Below are 19,235 nucleotides of genomic sequence, written 5' to 3'. Positions count from 1 at the left end.
GATTCGACGTTCCTTTAATTTCCGCACAATGTCGAATATTGTGAAGGAACGATGGAGCAAAAAGCGATACCTTCGGTTCGAGTATAGCGAATCAATAACGCGCGACGTTTTGTTTCCGTAAATCCCATACGTATTTTGGCCAACAAAACGTCCTCTATATCGGACGTGTCGACGCTGAAACGACTGCTTTTAAGGCCAGTAATGGCCGGTTGCGGATTTGTAAATTCACGCGATGGATTACGGTCTGGCGCATTGTGAACGCTGCATTGTGCGAAACAACACCATTGCCTATTGCTGACTACGATATCCCGCAGCTTGTCGGACCTGATTCGTTAATTATACCGTGTAATTTTTATCGCGCGACTTGTACCCCCGAAACGAAACCAGTGTAAACGAGGGTTGTCCGTTTCAAAAGCGCCGAGTCGAACGTTCCTGGTATTTAACAGTGAGTTAGGTGAACGAGTGGAGGAACAATTGCTAAAAGACGAGTGAAGCGACATCGATCGGCCACTTTTTTGGTCTTGGGAGAGAAGAATGAATAGGAAATGAAACGAAACCGCGCAGAATGAAACGTAATTCGGATAGATGATATTAGACGTCCCTCTGAGTGAGTAGCAATCATTCTTCTGAACCTCGAAAAGAATTGAAATGGATCGATATACGATAGTCTTAAAATTCTTTCGATACTAAATGCTTTCCAGTAGATATTTTATCCAGATTTGTCTAAAAATTTGGATTCTTCTCTAACACTAGTGTTTTCTAAATTTTTTATATTGAAAAGTGTGGATAACTTGGACACATGTTTCTACATATTATTAAATTCATCATCAATATCTCTTTACTGTAGGAGTATACTTTTCTTTTATTACTTTAAAAGTATTATTTGTTGAAAGCAAAAGAATTTCTCCTTCTTTTTTAAATTTACAGAGTCAGTATAATTTGTGAGACTTTCTCGTCTTCGACGCCTTCGAAGTGTCTTGCGATAGTTACCACGAGACTTTCGAGTGACGTGTTCACTGATTTCTTTCTCTCAAGAAGAAAACTTTGGATATTAATTTTAATCGAGTTAACGACTTTAATAACACGTATCTGGCATTCGATTTATATTCCTGTACTGCTCTGTTATTACCTCCTGAAAATAATCTCTTCTGAGTCATAGTTCTTAAGATCTAAGTAGTAGGGTATTGATGTACAGACGTACTGAGGCCTTAAGAAATTAAATAGATAAGACATTAGAGCATTGGGATATCGAATTATAGTAGTACTGAGTAATTTAGGTACTGACACATTCAAGAATTGAGTGGTTGAACTACTAAAACACTCGAAAGTTGAAGAGCTGAAGTTTTGGAATATAAAAACGAGTTTTTTCTGGTTTTGAAGGTATCAGAGCGTTAAATAATCGCAGTTCTGAAATTTTCATGAGTTGGAAAGTTGTAATATTAGGGTACTGGTGTAGCAAACTATCGAAATATGAGGGTGTGAGAGTAATGCGTTAGTTATTGAGATTTTTAGCCGATAGGGAGCTGAAGCATTGAAATATTGAGACATCAAACTACCATTATATAAGGGTGTCGAATTATTGGATCGTGAGACTGCTCCACTACTTTAATATTACTGTGTTACGTATATAGTTGGATCGTTGGCGCGTTTAAGTGGAAAAAACTGATACACGTGTTCTATTCATCGATTTACATCAAGCTGAATTCATCGACCTTTTAGAGAATACTTTCAAATTCTTCGAGAATGCGCAAGAATTGCCTGCATAAACGTGACGTAATATGCGTTTCGTCGAAACAAAGTAGCAGTCTACGTAGAGAAACCATTAAAATACCTTGATCGAACGTGTATGTACCCGGTAGAGTATGAGATTCAATCTTCGCAAAAGGCAAACCTCCTACGAAAAGAATTCGATTTACTTATAGACTAGCAATGCCTTCTGGACCGATTGTTCTACTAATTACACGGTTACCCTGTAAGTAAGCTGCTTACTTTTAGAAAATACCAACGCGTGCAATTCAATTCCACGGTGTGACTTTCTTTCCATCGACGAGTCAATCAATCTTTCTTAAGCTACACGCAACCATCCCTGTTCCTCTCACTTTTCCTCGTATCCCCTTTACGTCATTTTCCAGCAGTATTTTCCTCCACGTAACGCACAAACATTTTCTCCGATCGATAGAAGGTTCTATTATGTACCAATAGAAAATTTCAAGGAGTGGCCAGGAACGCACACTTGCACCGCGTCACGTATTTCAACCGCGATGGTTTATATCGAAAAAGCGAATTGCATACCGGTCATTGCGCGCACGTGACACGCAGATCGACTACGATTTCTCCTCAGATGATTTTACCGTACAGGATTCACGAGATACGCATTATTCAAGGTCCGCATTGATTTTCAAACACGCCTTAGGAATATGATTATCTCGTTCTTCAACCGTTATGTTTCTCTAATGAACCGCACGTGCTTGAATCGCGTGCGGCGGACATTCTTTAGATCACGTGTAACAGGAATCCATTAAGTATATTTTCATCGTGATCGTAGAGTGAATTGAAAGTCGTCGTACACGTGATCGATTAGCTACCTGATTCGTTGATTACAAATTTATTGCTCCTTTTCATCTGGCGATTATTTTCCCACGGGTTGTATTCAGAGATACTTTACTAAGGGATGCAAATGCTTTTTGCGTAAAAAATATTTGTTACAGTTATCTAGGACTCACGCGTCTTTCGTTTAGTGCAAAATATTTTGAACTAACCAAAATTTGAGAATATTCGAAGCTAGAACGAAGCTAACTTTTATGAAATAAATATAATATTTGTTTACTTTTTGTACATTATTGAGTTGTCCAGAAAATTCGTGTCAATTTTTAAGAAAAATTCAGAGGCACGTTTGAATTTTGATATATATTTGTCGAATTACATAGGCTCCATTTTGTTCCACAACCTTTCCACCTTTTAAGGAATGTATACATGTTATTTGTTTTTAACTCAATTCGACATGTATATCTTTTTATATATATATATTCAAACCTGTACCATGGACTTTCCAGACAGCTCAATATAGGAGAGGTCTCGAAAAAAATTAAGCGTGGCTTACGCAGGCTATGCGTTTTAAAAATCACATTTAAATAAGTTTTGATACCAGTAAAGAAACTTTAAACTTTTTAAACTCTTTAAACAAAACATTTCGATAATTGGAAACTATAAAACTTCTAATTAAATTCTCACAATATGAAAGCTCAATATTTCTTTAAACCCCTATATTTCCAATACCCCTAGGATCATGTAATTTAAATTACATTATTACAAGTATTTCAATCAAATTTCACCAAATATCGAAATTTCTTAATATGTCCAGTCATCGAGCTTCCGTCGCCAGATTCACCCGAGCTCGAGCAATTCCACCGCCCACAGAACCGCGAGCATCAGGCTGTTCTGAAACAATCATAGCTCGCACCGCGAACGCGACCGTAACCTCGAAGTCGCGCGTTGAGCTAACCGCCGCATAACCAAACAATCACCCGGGGGGTGTTTGGCGAAATTCAATATCGCTGGCCAGCAATCGCGAGCGTCACGATTCCAATAGATACTTGGAATCACTCTAGGAATACCTGGAGGGCGAACGACTAACGAGAAACGCGTTTCCCCGTCATCCGATCGACCGTTTAAAGAAACCGACTCTTCGTGCGCATTTACATCGAAATACGAAACGGGGAATCCCCGCGGGTAGGCGTTTTCGCGGGGAAAAAAGAAAGAAGTGGGACAGGAAGTGAGAGCCAGCGGTGTCTATTAAAAGATCCGTTGAATATTAATGCGAGATGACGTATTCCGGTACGTCCTGGATCGCGGTCGGGCGATTAACGAAGCGATTATTAAAATATGCAGAACGTCGTCCTAATTAGCCCAGCAACGAAACCGGGAAGGCGTTTCGTTCGCCTACCCGACGATCCTGCCCACCCTCTTTTTCAGCCCCCACGGCGAGGACACTCCGAGCAACTTTCTCGCGATGCAATTTCCTCGTATTATCGCGCTCGATTACGCTACCGAGTGGCGTCTAATCGCGGCAGCGATGTCCACTGAAAATTCCGAATTTCTGACTAGTTCACGGTCGGATTAATCGCGCTGGAAGCTGGAAGAGGAGATAATTGAATGGTTAATGAGCGGCGCGACCGAACAGCCTGGCGATGGGATCGAGCGAATGCTCGTTGAAATGTGTGTCATCTGGCGGAAAGAAATTATTTTGCTGAATTGGGAAATATTTTTGGGAAATCTATACTGGTACTCTCGAAACGGTTATTTTGTTATTATCGATTTTTTAACACTTTGCACTCGGAGCCATTCCGTTACAGAATGTATTCATGTATTACATAACGTAACTTATAAAGCATGTAATTTACTGCAACGATACTTGAACTTATATGAATCTTTCAACTTTGAGGAACGGTGTGAAACAGTCGTAGATATCCATTGATAGATTCTAATATTAAGTTGCAATCTTAGACTTCCTTGTTTATCGTCACAAATTCCACCATGATAATTCTCAATATAGCGATTTTTAGTTCTGATTTAATATTTGATGAGAAAAAAACACTTTTAATTCTCAAAATTATCACCACAAAATTATCTTGAAATTTCTAGTCGCTCATATTTAAGAAAAAAATGTTCAAAGTTGAAAGGATTAATCACTTCCTGACCTTTAATCACGTGCTTCATTCTTGTAAACTTTGTAATTTCAAAAGTATTGAACAAAATTTGTGTATTTCCTATAGCCCAAGGAAAAATACCTTTGCAATTACGAAAAACGTAACAATTACTTCAACGTTATGCATTGTTAAGAGAATTAGAATAGGAGCCCGTTCGGTCTACTAGGACAATACTTTTATTCAAATTCAATTTCCACTGCTGTTTTTTTGCGACTGATAGTACGATTCTTTATTTAAATTCAATGGCCACTGCTGCTTTTTTACGCCAGATAAAAAATCCTGTGCGACCCGGTCGCTAAAATAAAGCGAGTAGAAGAGAACTCAGGGTAGAGGACAAGGTATACAAGGAAACCTCTGATCGAAACGAGAACCTCTCTGTTGGCATGTATTCTTTCGTTGGCACAAAAGCCGGCGTTGGTTAACCCACGAAGGACAAACATTTGTCCAGCCCCTATTTTTACACGATATTTTTTCCGTCGTCAGTGGCCTCTATAGCGAGCGAAGAGCACGGTTCGGTAAGCCGATCTTAGGAGTCTTCGTAACAACCGATAATTCATTTTATTATTATATAAAAGTACTCGAAGCTCACGGAAAAGTGAAATTATCGTGCACTTTGCGTAACGTTCGACATTAATAAAGACCAACATGACAGTTCGTAACTCGAACGGGTTACTTCGAGGCAAACGAGGAGAAATTCGATGATCGATCTCCGAAAATATCTCATTGACATTGCGCAACCCGATGATAGCCTTTACAACTTTGTAAGTTTAACGTTTGAGGAAGTTATAAAGTGCCTTTGAAATTACATAAAGTACGGAACATTTTATTCGTGCATTTATCACAACTATCCAAATAAACGACTTCGATCGTCAACATTGGATTCTCTTCGAGAGATGACCGAACACTTTAATAGTAAGTTTATAATGTCCTATTGATTAATTATGTGACCATGTGTCGTCAACAAATATTATGTTTAAATCATTATTTATGTAAGGTGGTGAAACTGTTGCGTTAAGAGTAGGAATAGCATAAAGTAGAAAGACAGTAATCTCTATCTCAACAAAACAGTGTCAGGATTTTTAATCTTTGAAATGATTCCTCCTACAAACCTTTTGGTCACTTCAAAAGATATAACACATCACGAGTTCTGATTGAAACAACGTATTACCCTCACCAAAACCTAAGTCAAAAAACTGTAACAACGAAGGTCAATATTTGTGCCGAACTCCGCGAACCAATTTATTTTAATGCGTACCCTGGCACGCCACGTTACGTATGCCGTTTGAGTTTCCTAATTCTGGCATGCCACGGATACCCCCGTTCGTCGGCGTTGTTCTACAACTGTTAAAAAGAGAGGAAAAAAAGTAATCGAAGTTTCTGGTTGCCCACGTTACTGCCAGTTGCTCCACCGGCGCTAAAAGTATATTCGAGAAACCCGCCGGATTCGGGGCGATATTATTTATGTCATAGAGCGGCGTTGGAATCACGTTCGTTTTACAGTCTATATAATTCGAACTTTCCGTTAAGTTCCTCATTTCCATAGGCGTGTTTTATCGCCGGGAACATTAAAACTTTCGCCCTTAGCGAGAATTATGCCGCGAAATAACGGTTCGAAAGACTACGGCCAAAAGTGCGCCGCGAACGTGCCTTTAATAATGGAATTTTCACTTGCCGCGACGTTTCGTCCTTCCTCGAGGGCGGTACGGCTGGACAATTCCGGATTGTTGTACTTTTTACACCCAATGTGAACATATAAGTGTTTATTGGTATTTAAAAGCAACGAAATTTAGTGTTTTCGATCCTTGTGTTTTTGGGCGTACATACAAACTTTTGAAGATCGATTCAATTAAATTTTTGAGTATAATATTGTTGCTAATTATTTCTTTATACTATAATACTTCATTGTTATATTAAAGATTACTCGCTGCCAGAAAATTTAAAAAAGGAAATAAGAGGTTCAGAATAGAATTAAGAACACGAAATGGAAAGGTGAGTTTGAAAAAATAAAAGTAATGTAACGAATCGGAATGATTAGAATATTTTAATTAAGACAGTTTGAGTACGACAGTTGAAGAATGAAAATGGGAATATTAACGTTCAGAAATGAAGAAAGCGCAGCTGTAATATACATATTAGAGTGAAGCAAAAGTTCGTGCGTTTTTTACGTTGTTTCAGTTTGTGAAATTTTTTGAAGTTATTAAAATTACTTTATATGCAAGCGTTTTAATTATTAGCTACCTTAATTTATTGATCGTTTAATTTTTTTTCGTTTTAGTAAAATCATGGAAAACTTTGAAATTCGAGTACTTTTATGTCACTAATGGAAGCAAGAGTTTAAAGCTACTAAAGCAGCAAAGAAAGTATGATATTCAGTAGGTTTAAACTCTTGATTCGAGTAGTGACGTTAAAGTACTTAAATCTCAAAATTTTCCATGATTTTACTAAAACGAAAGAAGAACGGTCAATAAATTAGTGTAGTTAATAATTACATATGAAAAAACTTTTCAAAAGCTACAAAATGATATATAACTCTTGCGTATAAAGTAATTTTAATGACTTCAAAAAATTGCACAAACTGAAACAACGTAAAAAATGCACGAACTTTTGGTTCACCCTGACATTATAATAAGAAAGGGGAGTCAAAATGTAATACTTGGAATAGATTCATTAAATGCAGTTTGATTTCAAACTAAATTAACAAGCAGGCCTAAAGTATGTAACTAGAGCTCGATGTGAAAATGTGGAAGAAAAGAATAGGTTTCTTTTTTTCTCCTTATGCGCGCGGACTCTTCCGCGTTGCATAACGCGCGAGAAACGTCGCCGTGCCGCGCTGCGTTCGGATGTAACTGTATTTTTTTCGGGTAGTCGTCGATTACGAGCGGAGAAATCTATTACGTCTACGATTAGAGGGATAATGCGAATAACCAGGAGATTAGAAACGCAAACAACAGAAGTCACGGCTGTTAACTGCGTCTTGGAGAAACTCACGCGTTTTCGTTCTTTCGACACTAATAGAAAAGAACCGCTGGCGGGAAATCGTGTTTGGAATGGCACTAGGTGGAAGTTAGGGTATCCATGTCGCAAAATTTAAAATAATTGCGTCAGATTGAATGTTTTGTTTGGAGGAATTTGAGTTTAAACTTTAACATCAGTCAGAATTCATATTATCAGTCAACGACATAGTTAATCAAAGTTTATACTTTCTTAATACGATCTATTTCTACATCCAGAGTTCTATCATCCATTGCTTTATCGATTAACTCAATCAAGAATGAAAAATAATAAAATTACCTTTTGTCTATCAGTATTAGTCTATTATTTAGTTTTATACATTTTAAACATGACTGAATACACGTAGTCGAAACTTAATTAAATTGTTTACAATATAAACTGAATGAACTCCATTTATTTTTACATGAGCAAACTTCCCTTGACGAATATGAATGAAAATTTCTACATTTAATAAAATTGTAATATTTTCACGAATGAATTTTGCATCAACATTATTGGCTCTGATGGAATAGTAACGGTGTGGAGAGAACTGAATGCTGCGACAAATATTTAAATTTCTCTTTCTATCTCCAACTTTCTCAATAATTCACGCTATATTAAATGGTCCTGTGACGAACGGTATTTTTCAAATAATTTTAACGATGCGCCAGTCGACAATATTGACACGTTACGAGTAATGAAAATATGCCAGACTACTTTGATAAACATGACGTATAGCGTGCACTCTATCGAAGCATGACTGCGCTTTGTACCTAACAGGGTATCATCGTGATGCCTTTGTTAAATACGCGCAAATCCAACAGTTTTTTTTAATCAATTTTCTTAAAGAGGAAAAACGGCTTATCCTCTTATACTAGAATGGTATTCTACTTTCAGTATATTTTAAGAATGAACGTTTATACAAGTTTGGCTTTAAAAATTTGTATTCCCTAAAGAATTTTCCTGGGAGTTTTTAATTCTATTCAATAATAAAATAGTATTATTAAAACATTCTTGCTACTTGGCATGGATATAAAACTGCATCGCTCCAATGAAAAATTCAACAAAATGTTTCCATATTAATTTCAACAGAATATTGAATAAATAACTTGAGTTTCAAAGTTACTCTCGACTTTTTAATTTCCATTTTCGTTGTCCAACTTGCCAACTTCTTGACAAGCATTCTAAAAGTATTATAATAAAATACTACAAGAAATATTCATTTATTCCACTATGTAAAATGGTTCCTATTTTTTCTTTTATTTTTTTAAAGCTTTCAGAGCGTAACTGAAAAACTCTGTGTCAAAATACTAACGTTCGACTAAACAGTTTGAACGGTAATTTGACTCTAAAGATAGCATTATTCAAACTAAGCGAGTCCAAACTTATCTCTTTGAAGTTAGATGGATTAAAAAAACTATCCCACCTATTGCTTAGCTTTACTGTTTCATCAAAATTTTTTATTCATGTAGCAGTACTATGAACTAACGCTAAAAGTACAATAAGTGGAATCAGAAATGTGTACAAGTCGAAACGCGTTAGAAAGTTATTGACAGTGTTCTTCTGTGCAGCTTGAATTTTCTTTTTATTTTACAATCGTGTGCCTCAAAAAATTAAATTCCATAGCCATAATTCATTTCTTTCAACAATCAGTTTCTACGACAATAGACTACCTCATAATTCACGTCACGTTTAATTAACATTCGATTCACGTTATCCTTGTTTATTTTTCAACAGACGACTGTCCGAACTGCGTGGACGAGCACAGCAACACCTTGGCCGCCTCGAGATGGACGATGCCGCTGCTGAAGCTCGGAGAGAAGAGATACTACCTGGGGATCTTCTTCAAGGTACAACACCTGCCAGTTACTTTGATTTATCTAGCTGTCCCGCCGATGCGACCCCCCGGACTTTATCAAATTATTTCCAAGCTCGTAACTTTCCGGCTCACCGTCTCCGACACTTTACGGTGCATCGAATGCCAGACCAGCCTGTTATCGATCTACTCACTTGGCTGTGCGAGCATCCCCTGCACGCTGTGTATAAACGCGAGAAAGAACGCAGGAAAGTGATCTCGTCGATCGCGACCGAGGGCCCACCGAGGTAGCTTCCTCGCGGAGAAGTAAAATTCAGATCGGATCGACAGTCTATCGCGTCGACGAAACCTCCATTCGTCGTTTGATAGCCAATTTTGTGACGAAGAGGCATATAAATCTTCGACAACGCGCAGCGTGTTTCATTGCCGAGGGGACTTGGATTCAGTAATGGAAAACAGAGTTCGTATACGGTTGACGTAGAAGATAACTTGGCAAATAATTTTAATAAAATGGTACATTATGTTTTATTGGTGGATAAACTACTTTAAAAATCCATCTTATTTCTAGACTGGAAAAAGTGATCATCAAAAATCGTGATACGATAGCATCGTATTCTGTATTCAGAAGAGTTCTAGTTGAACAAAATTTGATTTTATAAATTCTTCAACGTTTTTATTAACACTACGGTACATGATCATTTTGACACATTCCAAATTTCACAAAGTTATATAGAAACAAACATTCATTTTTGTTCAAGACTCCTAATAACTTTAAGTAAATAAACCTAATTAATTTTAGTAAAAACTTCACTTGTTAAAGCATTACTTCAATAATAGAAATCTGATAAAAAATCTCCGTAAACCTACTGTTAATCTAATACTCCGACTGATTCCGCAAACATTTTTTTTTTTCGCCACGAAACAATGTTTTCGACTAAAGTTTGCATACACCGAGAGCTTGGGCTCCGAGCCAAGTAAGAAAATAATACCAAAGACGGATCGCACGAGTAGGTATTTAAATGAAGAAGTAAACTTTTGTTATAACACGAATCTGTGTAGACGAAAATGTATAATAACGGAATATCTCGACGGGGCATTGTTCGATTGCGAAACAAAAGGGGGATTCCGAACAATGTTCGTCTTGGTTGATCCGATTACAATGAGGATCGAGACGGACAACGCCAACGGGTGGCTCTTATGAAACCGCCTACTTATCGTTCGAAGGAACGCTTGACGTCATTTCCACCCACCTTCGAAAGAGATCGTTGCAAGGCCGCGGACCGGACACACTATTGCAAAATCCGTCTTAATAATGCGGTTCCGTTGCTCGCGAGTCGAGGAAGGTGGGTAACTCGCAGCGAAGAGAGAGTTGTCGGATCGATTTATCTGAATTGATTGCCATTTTAGGCGGAGACGATCGAAAACACGGGACCACGATTTGGAAAGGCGTTAGAGGATCGTTTGAAATTTTATTTGTCAGTGATTTCGCGATTGGGCGATAGAAAACTTTGAGGATCTAGGTTAGTGAAACGCGCACTGAAAGTGGGTGACACGTTTCAACAGGTAAAATTGAATTTTTTTAGTATTGGGTATTTTTTTACTATTGTATATGAAAGTAGATATATGTTGCTGTCTATTTGGACATATTCTCAAGTTTGTAATTATATACATACTTGTATGAATTTTGACTGATCAAGTTTGGTATATTGACCAAATTAAAGGTTAAACACTTATATTAAATAAACTTGGCTTGTCTACACTGTGAATATAAAATTCATTTATGTTGCTGTCTATTTCGAAGTTGGTTGGACATATTCTCAAGTTTGTATTTATATATTTGTATGAATTTTGACTGATCAAGTTTGGTATATTAACCAAATTAAAGGTTAAACTCTTATATTAAATAAACTATGCTTGTCTACATTGGGAATATAAAACTAATTTATCTGTTACTGAATACGATTTAATAAAATCATACAAAATTAATGTAAGTAGAACATGATTCAATAAAACGATGTTGAATTAATTAGCCAGAAGAAATGGACATGGGTAAACTCTTATATTATATAAACTATGCTTGTCTATACTGTGAATATAAAATTAATTTATCTGTTACTGAATACAATTTAATAAAATCACACAAAATTAATGTAAGTAAAATATGATTCAGTAAAACAATGTTGAATTAATTAGCCAGGAGAAATGGATTTATTGGTAGTGTCACACTGTTTTACGTTTGGGTGGAAATACGCAGTTTGAACTAAATGTGCATGTCTAATAAACGGGTCAAGAGCGCTTCTGAAAATTGATCGTCGTTGGAGGGCAAATGTGGCACGGTGTTCCTATTTTAACACGTTCGATACTTTCCAGAATTAACAACTTTTGACACGACCTTACGAAACTTTGATTCAACTTAAAAAATTCTAGAAAAATAACAGTGAAATCAGGTGACCTAAACAATGCGTTGCCGCTGGTATAAAACATTCATATAACAACGATAACAAACTGAAGATTTTTCTTTTAACGCAATGATCGCCACGCGATGTATCAATGAAGGACATTAACATTTCCGTTAGATTGGCGTTATTCTAACAGGTATGACGCCACGTTTTTCCTTTTAAGGCATGACATTCAAATGTGAGTTACGATATGAAGTAATCCGATGAATGTTTAAAAGCATAGCCTTTGCACTACATGCACGCTTTCGCTATACATGATTCCATTGCGTTCGTCAAAGTAAAATTACTGCGAGATAGAAACGAAAACATAAGTTTACCTTCATTAAATGGAGTATATTAATTCTTGACTTTATATTGCAAATAGACACCTCACGGAAAAATGTTCGTCCAGAGTAAGTTCTACGATCAAAGTGAAACATATAATGAGGAAACCGAAAATGGCCACTGGGACACTTTTGCAAATTCCATTTGCCAGACTCGCGTATGGATATACGTTTGATTTGAAGCGAGCAGTGGACCCGCATTCCGCGGAGAAGTGAGCATTACGCTCGACGGGGACAGGACACGAGTAATATTAGAAATATTTCAATGGCACAGCGCCGCGAAATATGCAAATGCAACGCAGGCCCCCGTTTCTTTACGCTCGCCCTATCGCGCGTAAAATATACGGGAATGCTTGTTGCGCGGTCATTTGCCAACTGTAATGGAGCACCCTGTCTAGTTTATATACCTTTATGCCTCCATTTTGGAGCTATTTCGCGGTAGAACATCCGGCGCTCTTTCTCTCGCGATGATACACGAACGCGAAAGAGATATCACTGTAACGAAGGACGAACGGTAACGATGCAAAAAGCTAACTGCCTTTGGTAAGGATGAATTGTTCGTTGTGGAAACACAGTCAGATTTCTCGCTTCTTCTATATCGCATATGAAACTTTCATCATTACAGGACCGTTACGATAAAAAATTTAATACAAAGTAAATAAAAAGATTCCCATAAAGAGCTTTAGGATTTTTTTTTTAATAGGAAAATACGCTTGTCAGCGTGGTCGTTATGGATATTTAAACGTCAGCTTTCACGTTTAATTGTAATCGACTCTAAATATGTTTAAATCGGATACATTTCGATCCTTCGTGTTTTATTTATGAACTAAAACCTCAACAAATATTTCAATGTTTCAATTCAAAATGAATGATAATTCCATACTTGTAATCGTGGAATATGTATGCTCTGTGTTAAAGTACGCCAACAAATGTGCATTAGCTTTCATAAAAATAAACACAGTTGGAAATGTAAGTTAAAACCACAAGAGAGCCACGATGCAGTGACCGAAATGTTGTTGTTCGTTTGAATTATTAAGATTCTGATTGCACAATTAAAATCGAATAATCTTTTCGTTTATTTCAAATAATATTATCCTAATTATAATAATAATATTATAATTAGGGTTGACCAAAATTAAGACTCTTTGATAATTAGTTACTACACGCGTATGTCGATAATTTGCATATATTCCCCTAGTTGTTCGTCTAGCATCGTTAGAATTAGTAATAGCCGAGCAAACACCGTAGGCTGGTGTAGACATACTGGATATACAACTACGCAACGCTTGTGGATCAATTATGGCGCCCCACTAGTCCAAACAGAGGTCCCAGAACCACTAGAGGTCGAACCAGGGATCCTTGACACCTAGTGTCCTAACTAGGGAACCTAGACCCATTAGAGGTACAATTAAAGATGGTATACGGAAGTCCAATTAGAGGCCTATGATCCCCTAATGGCCCAGCTAAGGAACCATTAGAAGTGCAATTAAAGCTGCTGTAATCCTAACGAAGGAACCATAAAATGGTCATTGGTTCACAATCAACTCTGATCTCTATTGTTGACGGCCACGAATCATCATTAAATTGAAGAATGAAAATCGATCGCTCTAAAGTCGCGGAGACGTGAAACAAAAATAAGTTCAACGAATCGGAAAGGATAAAGTATGCTATCGCGAAATGTAAAACAGGCTTAAATACGCGATTTCTATTTTATTGCGGGCAACGTAAAGAGTCATTACGTGAAAGAACTTGGACGCACGGATACGCGATCGCGAATAATTCTTTTCACGTTCATCGATTGCCATGGGTAATTTGCTGGACAGAACGAGTGCCCTCGATGCCCTACCCTCCCATAAAGAACCGCCATTTTCGCCGCGTTCGACTCGGGATAGTAATTTACGAATAAACTCGCTAGTGGTATTAAAACATGAATTAAAGGGGTATTCGATTAATCGAACACTTTATATTCCCCTGAAACCATTGCCTTTATCGTAGTCATTTTTATGGGAAGCAAAAAGAATACAAATTTTGAGAAAAGCTAGATCCCGAAGGATCTTCTATATTGAAAAAGGATTGTGTAAACATTTAAAATTAAAAAAATTAGTTATATTGTAATTTTACATGGTAATAAAAATCTCATGTAAATTCTATTGTGTGTCTACTACAGTATTTATGTTTGGACAGTTTCTTTGAATAATTAAGAATAGACCATCTGAAACATCAACACAGTTCTGCAATTTTAAAAATAACATCTGTTTCAGATTTTATGTTAATTTTGATGCATTTAAAGGGATGCTAAGTATCTTTAATAAAATAAAATAATTGTTTACCCTTGATGTTACAGATTCTCCATTTCTTAATTAGACGACAAAATATTAAATGAGTACATTTAATATTTTACCATGGGTAATTATATATTAAATGATTACATTTAATATTTTACACACCAAAGATGAAGAATAAATAGTGCATTCTTGTAATTAAACAAAATCATTGCCTTCTTATGCTACAAATGTGAGCATCCTTACATATAACATTTCTTTTACCTGCATACATCCTTTTATACAAAAAATGTCTTTTAATTTCTTAGAAATGATCGTTTCCCTTTCAACATTGAATATGTTTGCTTGCGACACGATGGTATAACAGAGACAAAAAAAAGATTTTGACACGCCTCTACTATAGTATCCGTACGAATCGATCGAAGATGGAACACCTCGCATAACTACTCTCCTCGATAGCAGTGAATCGTAGGGCTGTCGATATTTTTTACACACGGTAAGGCCGTTGCGAGGGTGCCAAAGATCCGTTGCGTCATAAATTTGCGTGCGACGCCACGGGTTGGTCGAATGCGATTTTCGTGTCGATTCGGAGGAATGCTCTCTACAGTGGTAGGTGGACTCGAGGCACCAACGCGTTTCATCTCCGTAACAGGAGGAAAACAGAAAAAACGGGGAATGGAGGAGACGAAAAATCGCGTGTGACCCGGGAAGAATGCAAATAAAGTGTAATAAATAGAGCGTTGGTACAATTGCATCGATGTTCCTCGAAATCCGTCTACCTACACCTCCTACCTTTGCACTGTTCTTGTGATTCGATCGTGCAACGATATTTTGCTGATTAATGCAGAGTATTTTATCTCATACTCTTCCTGTCGTAGTTTAAAATTTGATTAGTTAATTTTTAGTAATTTTTGTACAGTCACAAAAATCAGAATGTCTGTCGATCGATTAAAAGATTAAAATATGTGTGTAACGGAATTTAAATAATTTCATAGGCTAATTTAACAACCCAGCTTTTCAGTATTGCGAATCACTCTCTAAAAATAATGTTCTGCATCTCATATTTTCTGTCTGTGCTAAATAGTCACGTCATCCGAAAATTGAGTCGTTATCATCACTGAAATGAATGAATGAAGTCACGTCATCCGAAAATTGAGTCGTTATCATCACTGAAATGCGCATATTAAACTCGTATGACGTTCGACCGTAACTCCTAATTCGATATTCGCATACGTTGCCCGCCGAATACCTAATTGAAGGGTAACTTTTCATCGTCCCCCGCGAAGCTCAAACGTTGAACGCCGTCGGCAACAAAAACTTTAAGAATAATTAGATTAGAATAATTTAGAAAATTATCTGTCCCTCATGTTTTATTAATAGACGGCCGCTGAACGCGCAGGGGCAAAGTGCAACACCCTACACGTATATTTATAAACAAGGGTAAAATCCGTCGACGTTTATACGCGGTAACGATAGCAATAAAAACGTTTACAGTGGAAAAGAGAGAAGGAAACAGAAACCACAGAGGACAGGAACTGCGATGACTTTAAAATTTATATTTCAAGCTGCTTGACTGAAATTTGATTATTTCTTTAATCCTTTGCACTCGGGTGTTCCCTCTGAGGGAACATCGTCAGTCTGGGAAACTTTGTCAGAGATTAAGCAGGATAAACCTACGCAAATTCTTAAAAAAAATGATTGTTTTTTTGAAGCTTTCTATTCAAATAGCAGGAAAAGATAAGGTGCTATTTAGAAAGCAGGCAATACGGAACATTCGTGTCAGAAAAGTAGACGAATAAGCACACTCCGTATGAAATGGTGTAATTTAAGAAGATATATGACCAACGCTAAGACTGTTGCTTAAAAGAACGAAACATTAAATGAATATCAGTAACTATGGTTGAAAGAACGTTTTCTCTCTCTTCGTCAATATTACTGCTCTTCTATTGTGTTTATTTTCCTTTCTTTAGTGTTTCTTATATTATATTCTTGCTGAAGTCATTTAGGAATGAGGCATTCTTAATATGATCTATTTTCTCATCCAGAATTCTATCACCCATTGCTCTATCGTTTAATGTTAGATGTCAACACAGCTCCTGTTTACACATTTTGCAATAATATACCTCGAAGTGCAAAGGGTTAATTTTTTCTCTCGTGTTCCAGGCGAACTGGTACAGGGCGTCCCAGTACTGTCGGTACCACGGAATGCATCTGGCGAGCATAGCTTCGCAAGAAGAGAACGACAGGCTGGAAAAGCACATTAAAGACTTTGGCCTCGGACACGAGCACTTCTGGACCTCTGGCACGGATCAAGCCGAAGAGGGCACTTTCTTCTGGATGGCCAACGGCAGGCCTATCACATTCGAAAATTGGAACGTCGGAGAACCCAATAATTTCAGGTAAAATCGGCCACAAAACTATCCTAACGATCCCATTACTCGTCAAAATATAAAAGAGGATTTCAACGTACGACAACACGCAAATTAGTGATGCCATGGGAGACGCGGTTACGTTGCTTTCAGCATTTCTCTGTGGTATCACTAATTGGTGTGCTCGCGGTGCACTGAAACCATCGCGGTGCTCTGATATAGCATCTAAAATGAAATACTACAAGATTAAATCAACAGTTTGGAAAACTGTCAAATGTGGTGCGTGCTCACTGAGAACTGTTGTCGTTTTGTTCTAGTTGAATTAGGTATCAATATACAATTTGGTGGTTTGAAATTGCAAGTGGAGATTTTTAAAATGTGAACATAATATTGATCTGCGTGATGAAAACGGTTATTCATCTATTCGGAATAATAAAGGTCGTTCTCTTACACAATAAGTATGTCTAATATTAATTCCAGTTTATAACACTGTTAACAATTGCAAGTACAATTGTAGGTAATCAATGTTTATTATTCTATATATATATTTATGATCACTCCGTTTAATAATACAATTTCATGTTCCTATTGTAAAGGGTAGTTATTGCGTGTAACTACCGTCAATCCCACAAGTATTCGTACCTTTTATGTCTATTGAAGACACTCGTCTAAATTGATTAATAGGTTTGATGTTTCCAAATAAATATTTTATTATAAATATATACATATGTGAAGTATATCTATGTACATATTTATAATGAATCATTTAGTTGGAAATATCAAACCTGGTATTTAATTTAAACTTTCTTCAGAGAGGATACGAATACTTATGAGACTGACAATATATCTGAAACACTTCAAAACGAATTTATCCAAATGACTGAATCAGTTACGTATAGAAACGAAACCATACCATTTGTAGATTATCATTGTTTCCAATTTCATGGCTTCAAGCAAAGAAAACGTTCGAAATATTATAAGACAGGCCCATATGCTTCGTTACAATTGCATGAATCGCGCAGGTCGAGAATATTCGTAATAAATGTTCGCATACCTAATATCGTGGACCATTTCTAACGTAATTCATCCTCCGTGCTCCAGATACGAGAACGGCGAGGAGGAACACTGCCTGGAATTGTGGAACAGAGACGGCAAGGGACTGAAGTGGAACGACAGCCCTTGCAGCTTCGAAACGTTCTTCGTATGTGAAGTGCAATGATCGATAGGGCCGGTACATCGACGATCGAAAAACGGATTCGAGAGTCATCGAGCCGCGGGCGATTCGATCCACGATGCATCTAGTTACCTGCGCGTCATACACGAAGGTCTCGACCGCTGGAAGACGTCCACGTAGCGCCGCGACGCTTCGCCATCGATTTCCCTTTGTTTCTGTGGGACCCCGGAAGAGACCGGATGAAAAGTGACTATGTGCGCGCAATCGTGTTCTCGTGTGTTTCACGGCCGACCGGCGTGTAACGTCGAGATTGAGTTTAACCGATCGACGATGGATCGAAAGTCTCGCGACAGGACAATGCGCGCGCAGCGATCTATCGATTTAGAAACGTTCGCGAATTCGAGCCTGTGCTTCGTCTTCGTCCTCGAGTAGCGTGATCCTCCGAGCGGATGTTTTTCACCTGGAAACAGAAAAATGATGCTGGTGTAGTCGATGCAGAGCCGCTCCGTGGACAAGACGCGCCTTTGCGCGAAGTCAGATTTTGTTCTGTAAAACAGAATTCGTGTATTAAAATGGAATTAATTATAAAAGATTGTTGTTTAGGATAAATGTAAGATATAGGTGTAAGTATTTGAAAATAGAGAATTTACAAAAGAACGATTATTATGCAATATCAGATTGGATTTAAATATATACGATATGTCATTTATTAGATATTTAGTGTCTTAGTTTTAAGTGCGACAAAACTCTTAATTAGATCTTTTATATCTAGAGTATTCATAATGTTATTTTCTATTGATATTATTGATAAACCTATGCAGTACTATGCACCTAAACACCAGCACGGAGCGGCCCTCACTGTATGTTTTTTTTTAGGAAAAATTTACTTGTTATAAATTATAAATTGATCTATTTTTAGAGAGCTGAGACAAATTGTAATGAATACTAAATTTCAAAAAGCTCTAAGATAAATATATTGATAAATAATATTGAAAATCTTCACAACTCAAAGGCTAATCATTAACAGAATGTAGCTACTAATGAAGGGAATTATATAATTGCTTTTATCAAAAGAGAGTTGCCACATCTTCCATTAAGCAAAATCCAAGAATCTT

The 19,235-nt window shown here is 37.1% G+C and overlaps 1 protein-coding gene across 1 annotated transcript in view; it reads left to right on the top strand.

The window, feature by feature from the left end:
• LOC128884964 (low affinity immunoglobulin epsilon Fc receptor-like) overlaps positions 1–18,580 on the top strand; it is a 189,877-nt gene extending 171,297 nt beyond the window's left edge. Inside the window, exons 5-7 of the mRNA XM_054138690.1 lie at positions 9,435–9,547; positions 16,741–16,976; positions 18,048–18,580. Coding sequence (XP_053994665.1) covers positions 9,435–9,547; positions 16,741–16,976; positions 18,048–18,165 — 467 coding nt within the window. The 3' untranslated portion in view covers positions 18,166–18,580. The remainder of the gene's footprint in view (positions 1–9,434; positions 9,548–16,740; positions 16,977–18,047) is intronic.
• The last annotated feature ends 655 nt before the right edge of the window (positions 18,581–19,235 follow it).

Source organism: Hylaeus volcanicus, chromosome 2, assembly GCF_026283585.1.
Source record: "Hylaeus volcanicus isolate JK05 chromosome 2, UHH_iyHylVolc1.0_haploid, whole genome shotgun sequence".
Lineage (NCBI taxonomy): Eukaryota > Metazoa > Arthropoda > Insecta > Hymenoptera > Colletidae > Hylaeus > Hylaeus volcanicus.
Note: the sequence above shows the minus strand (reverse complement) of the source record. Positions and strands in the feature narration are given on the sequence as shown.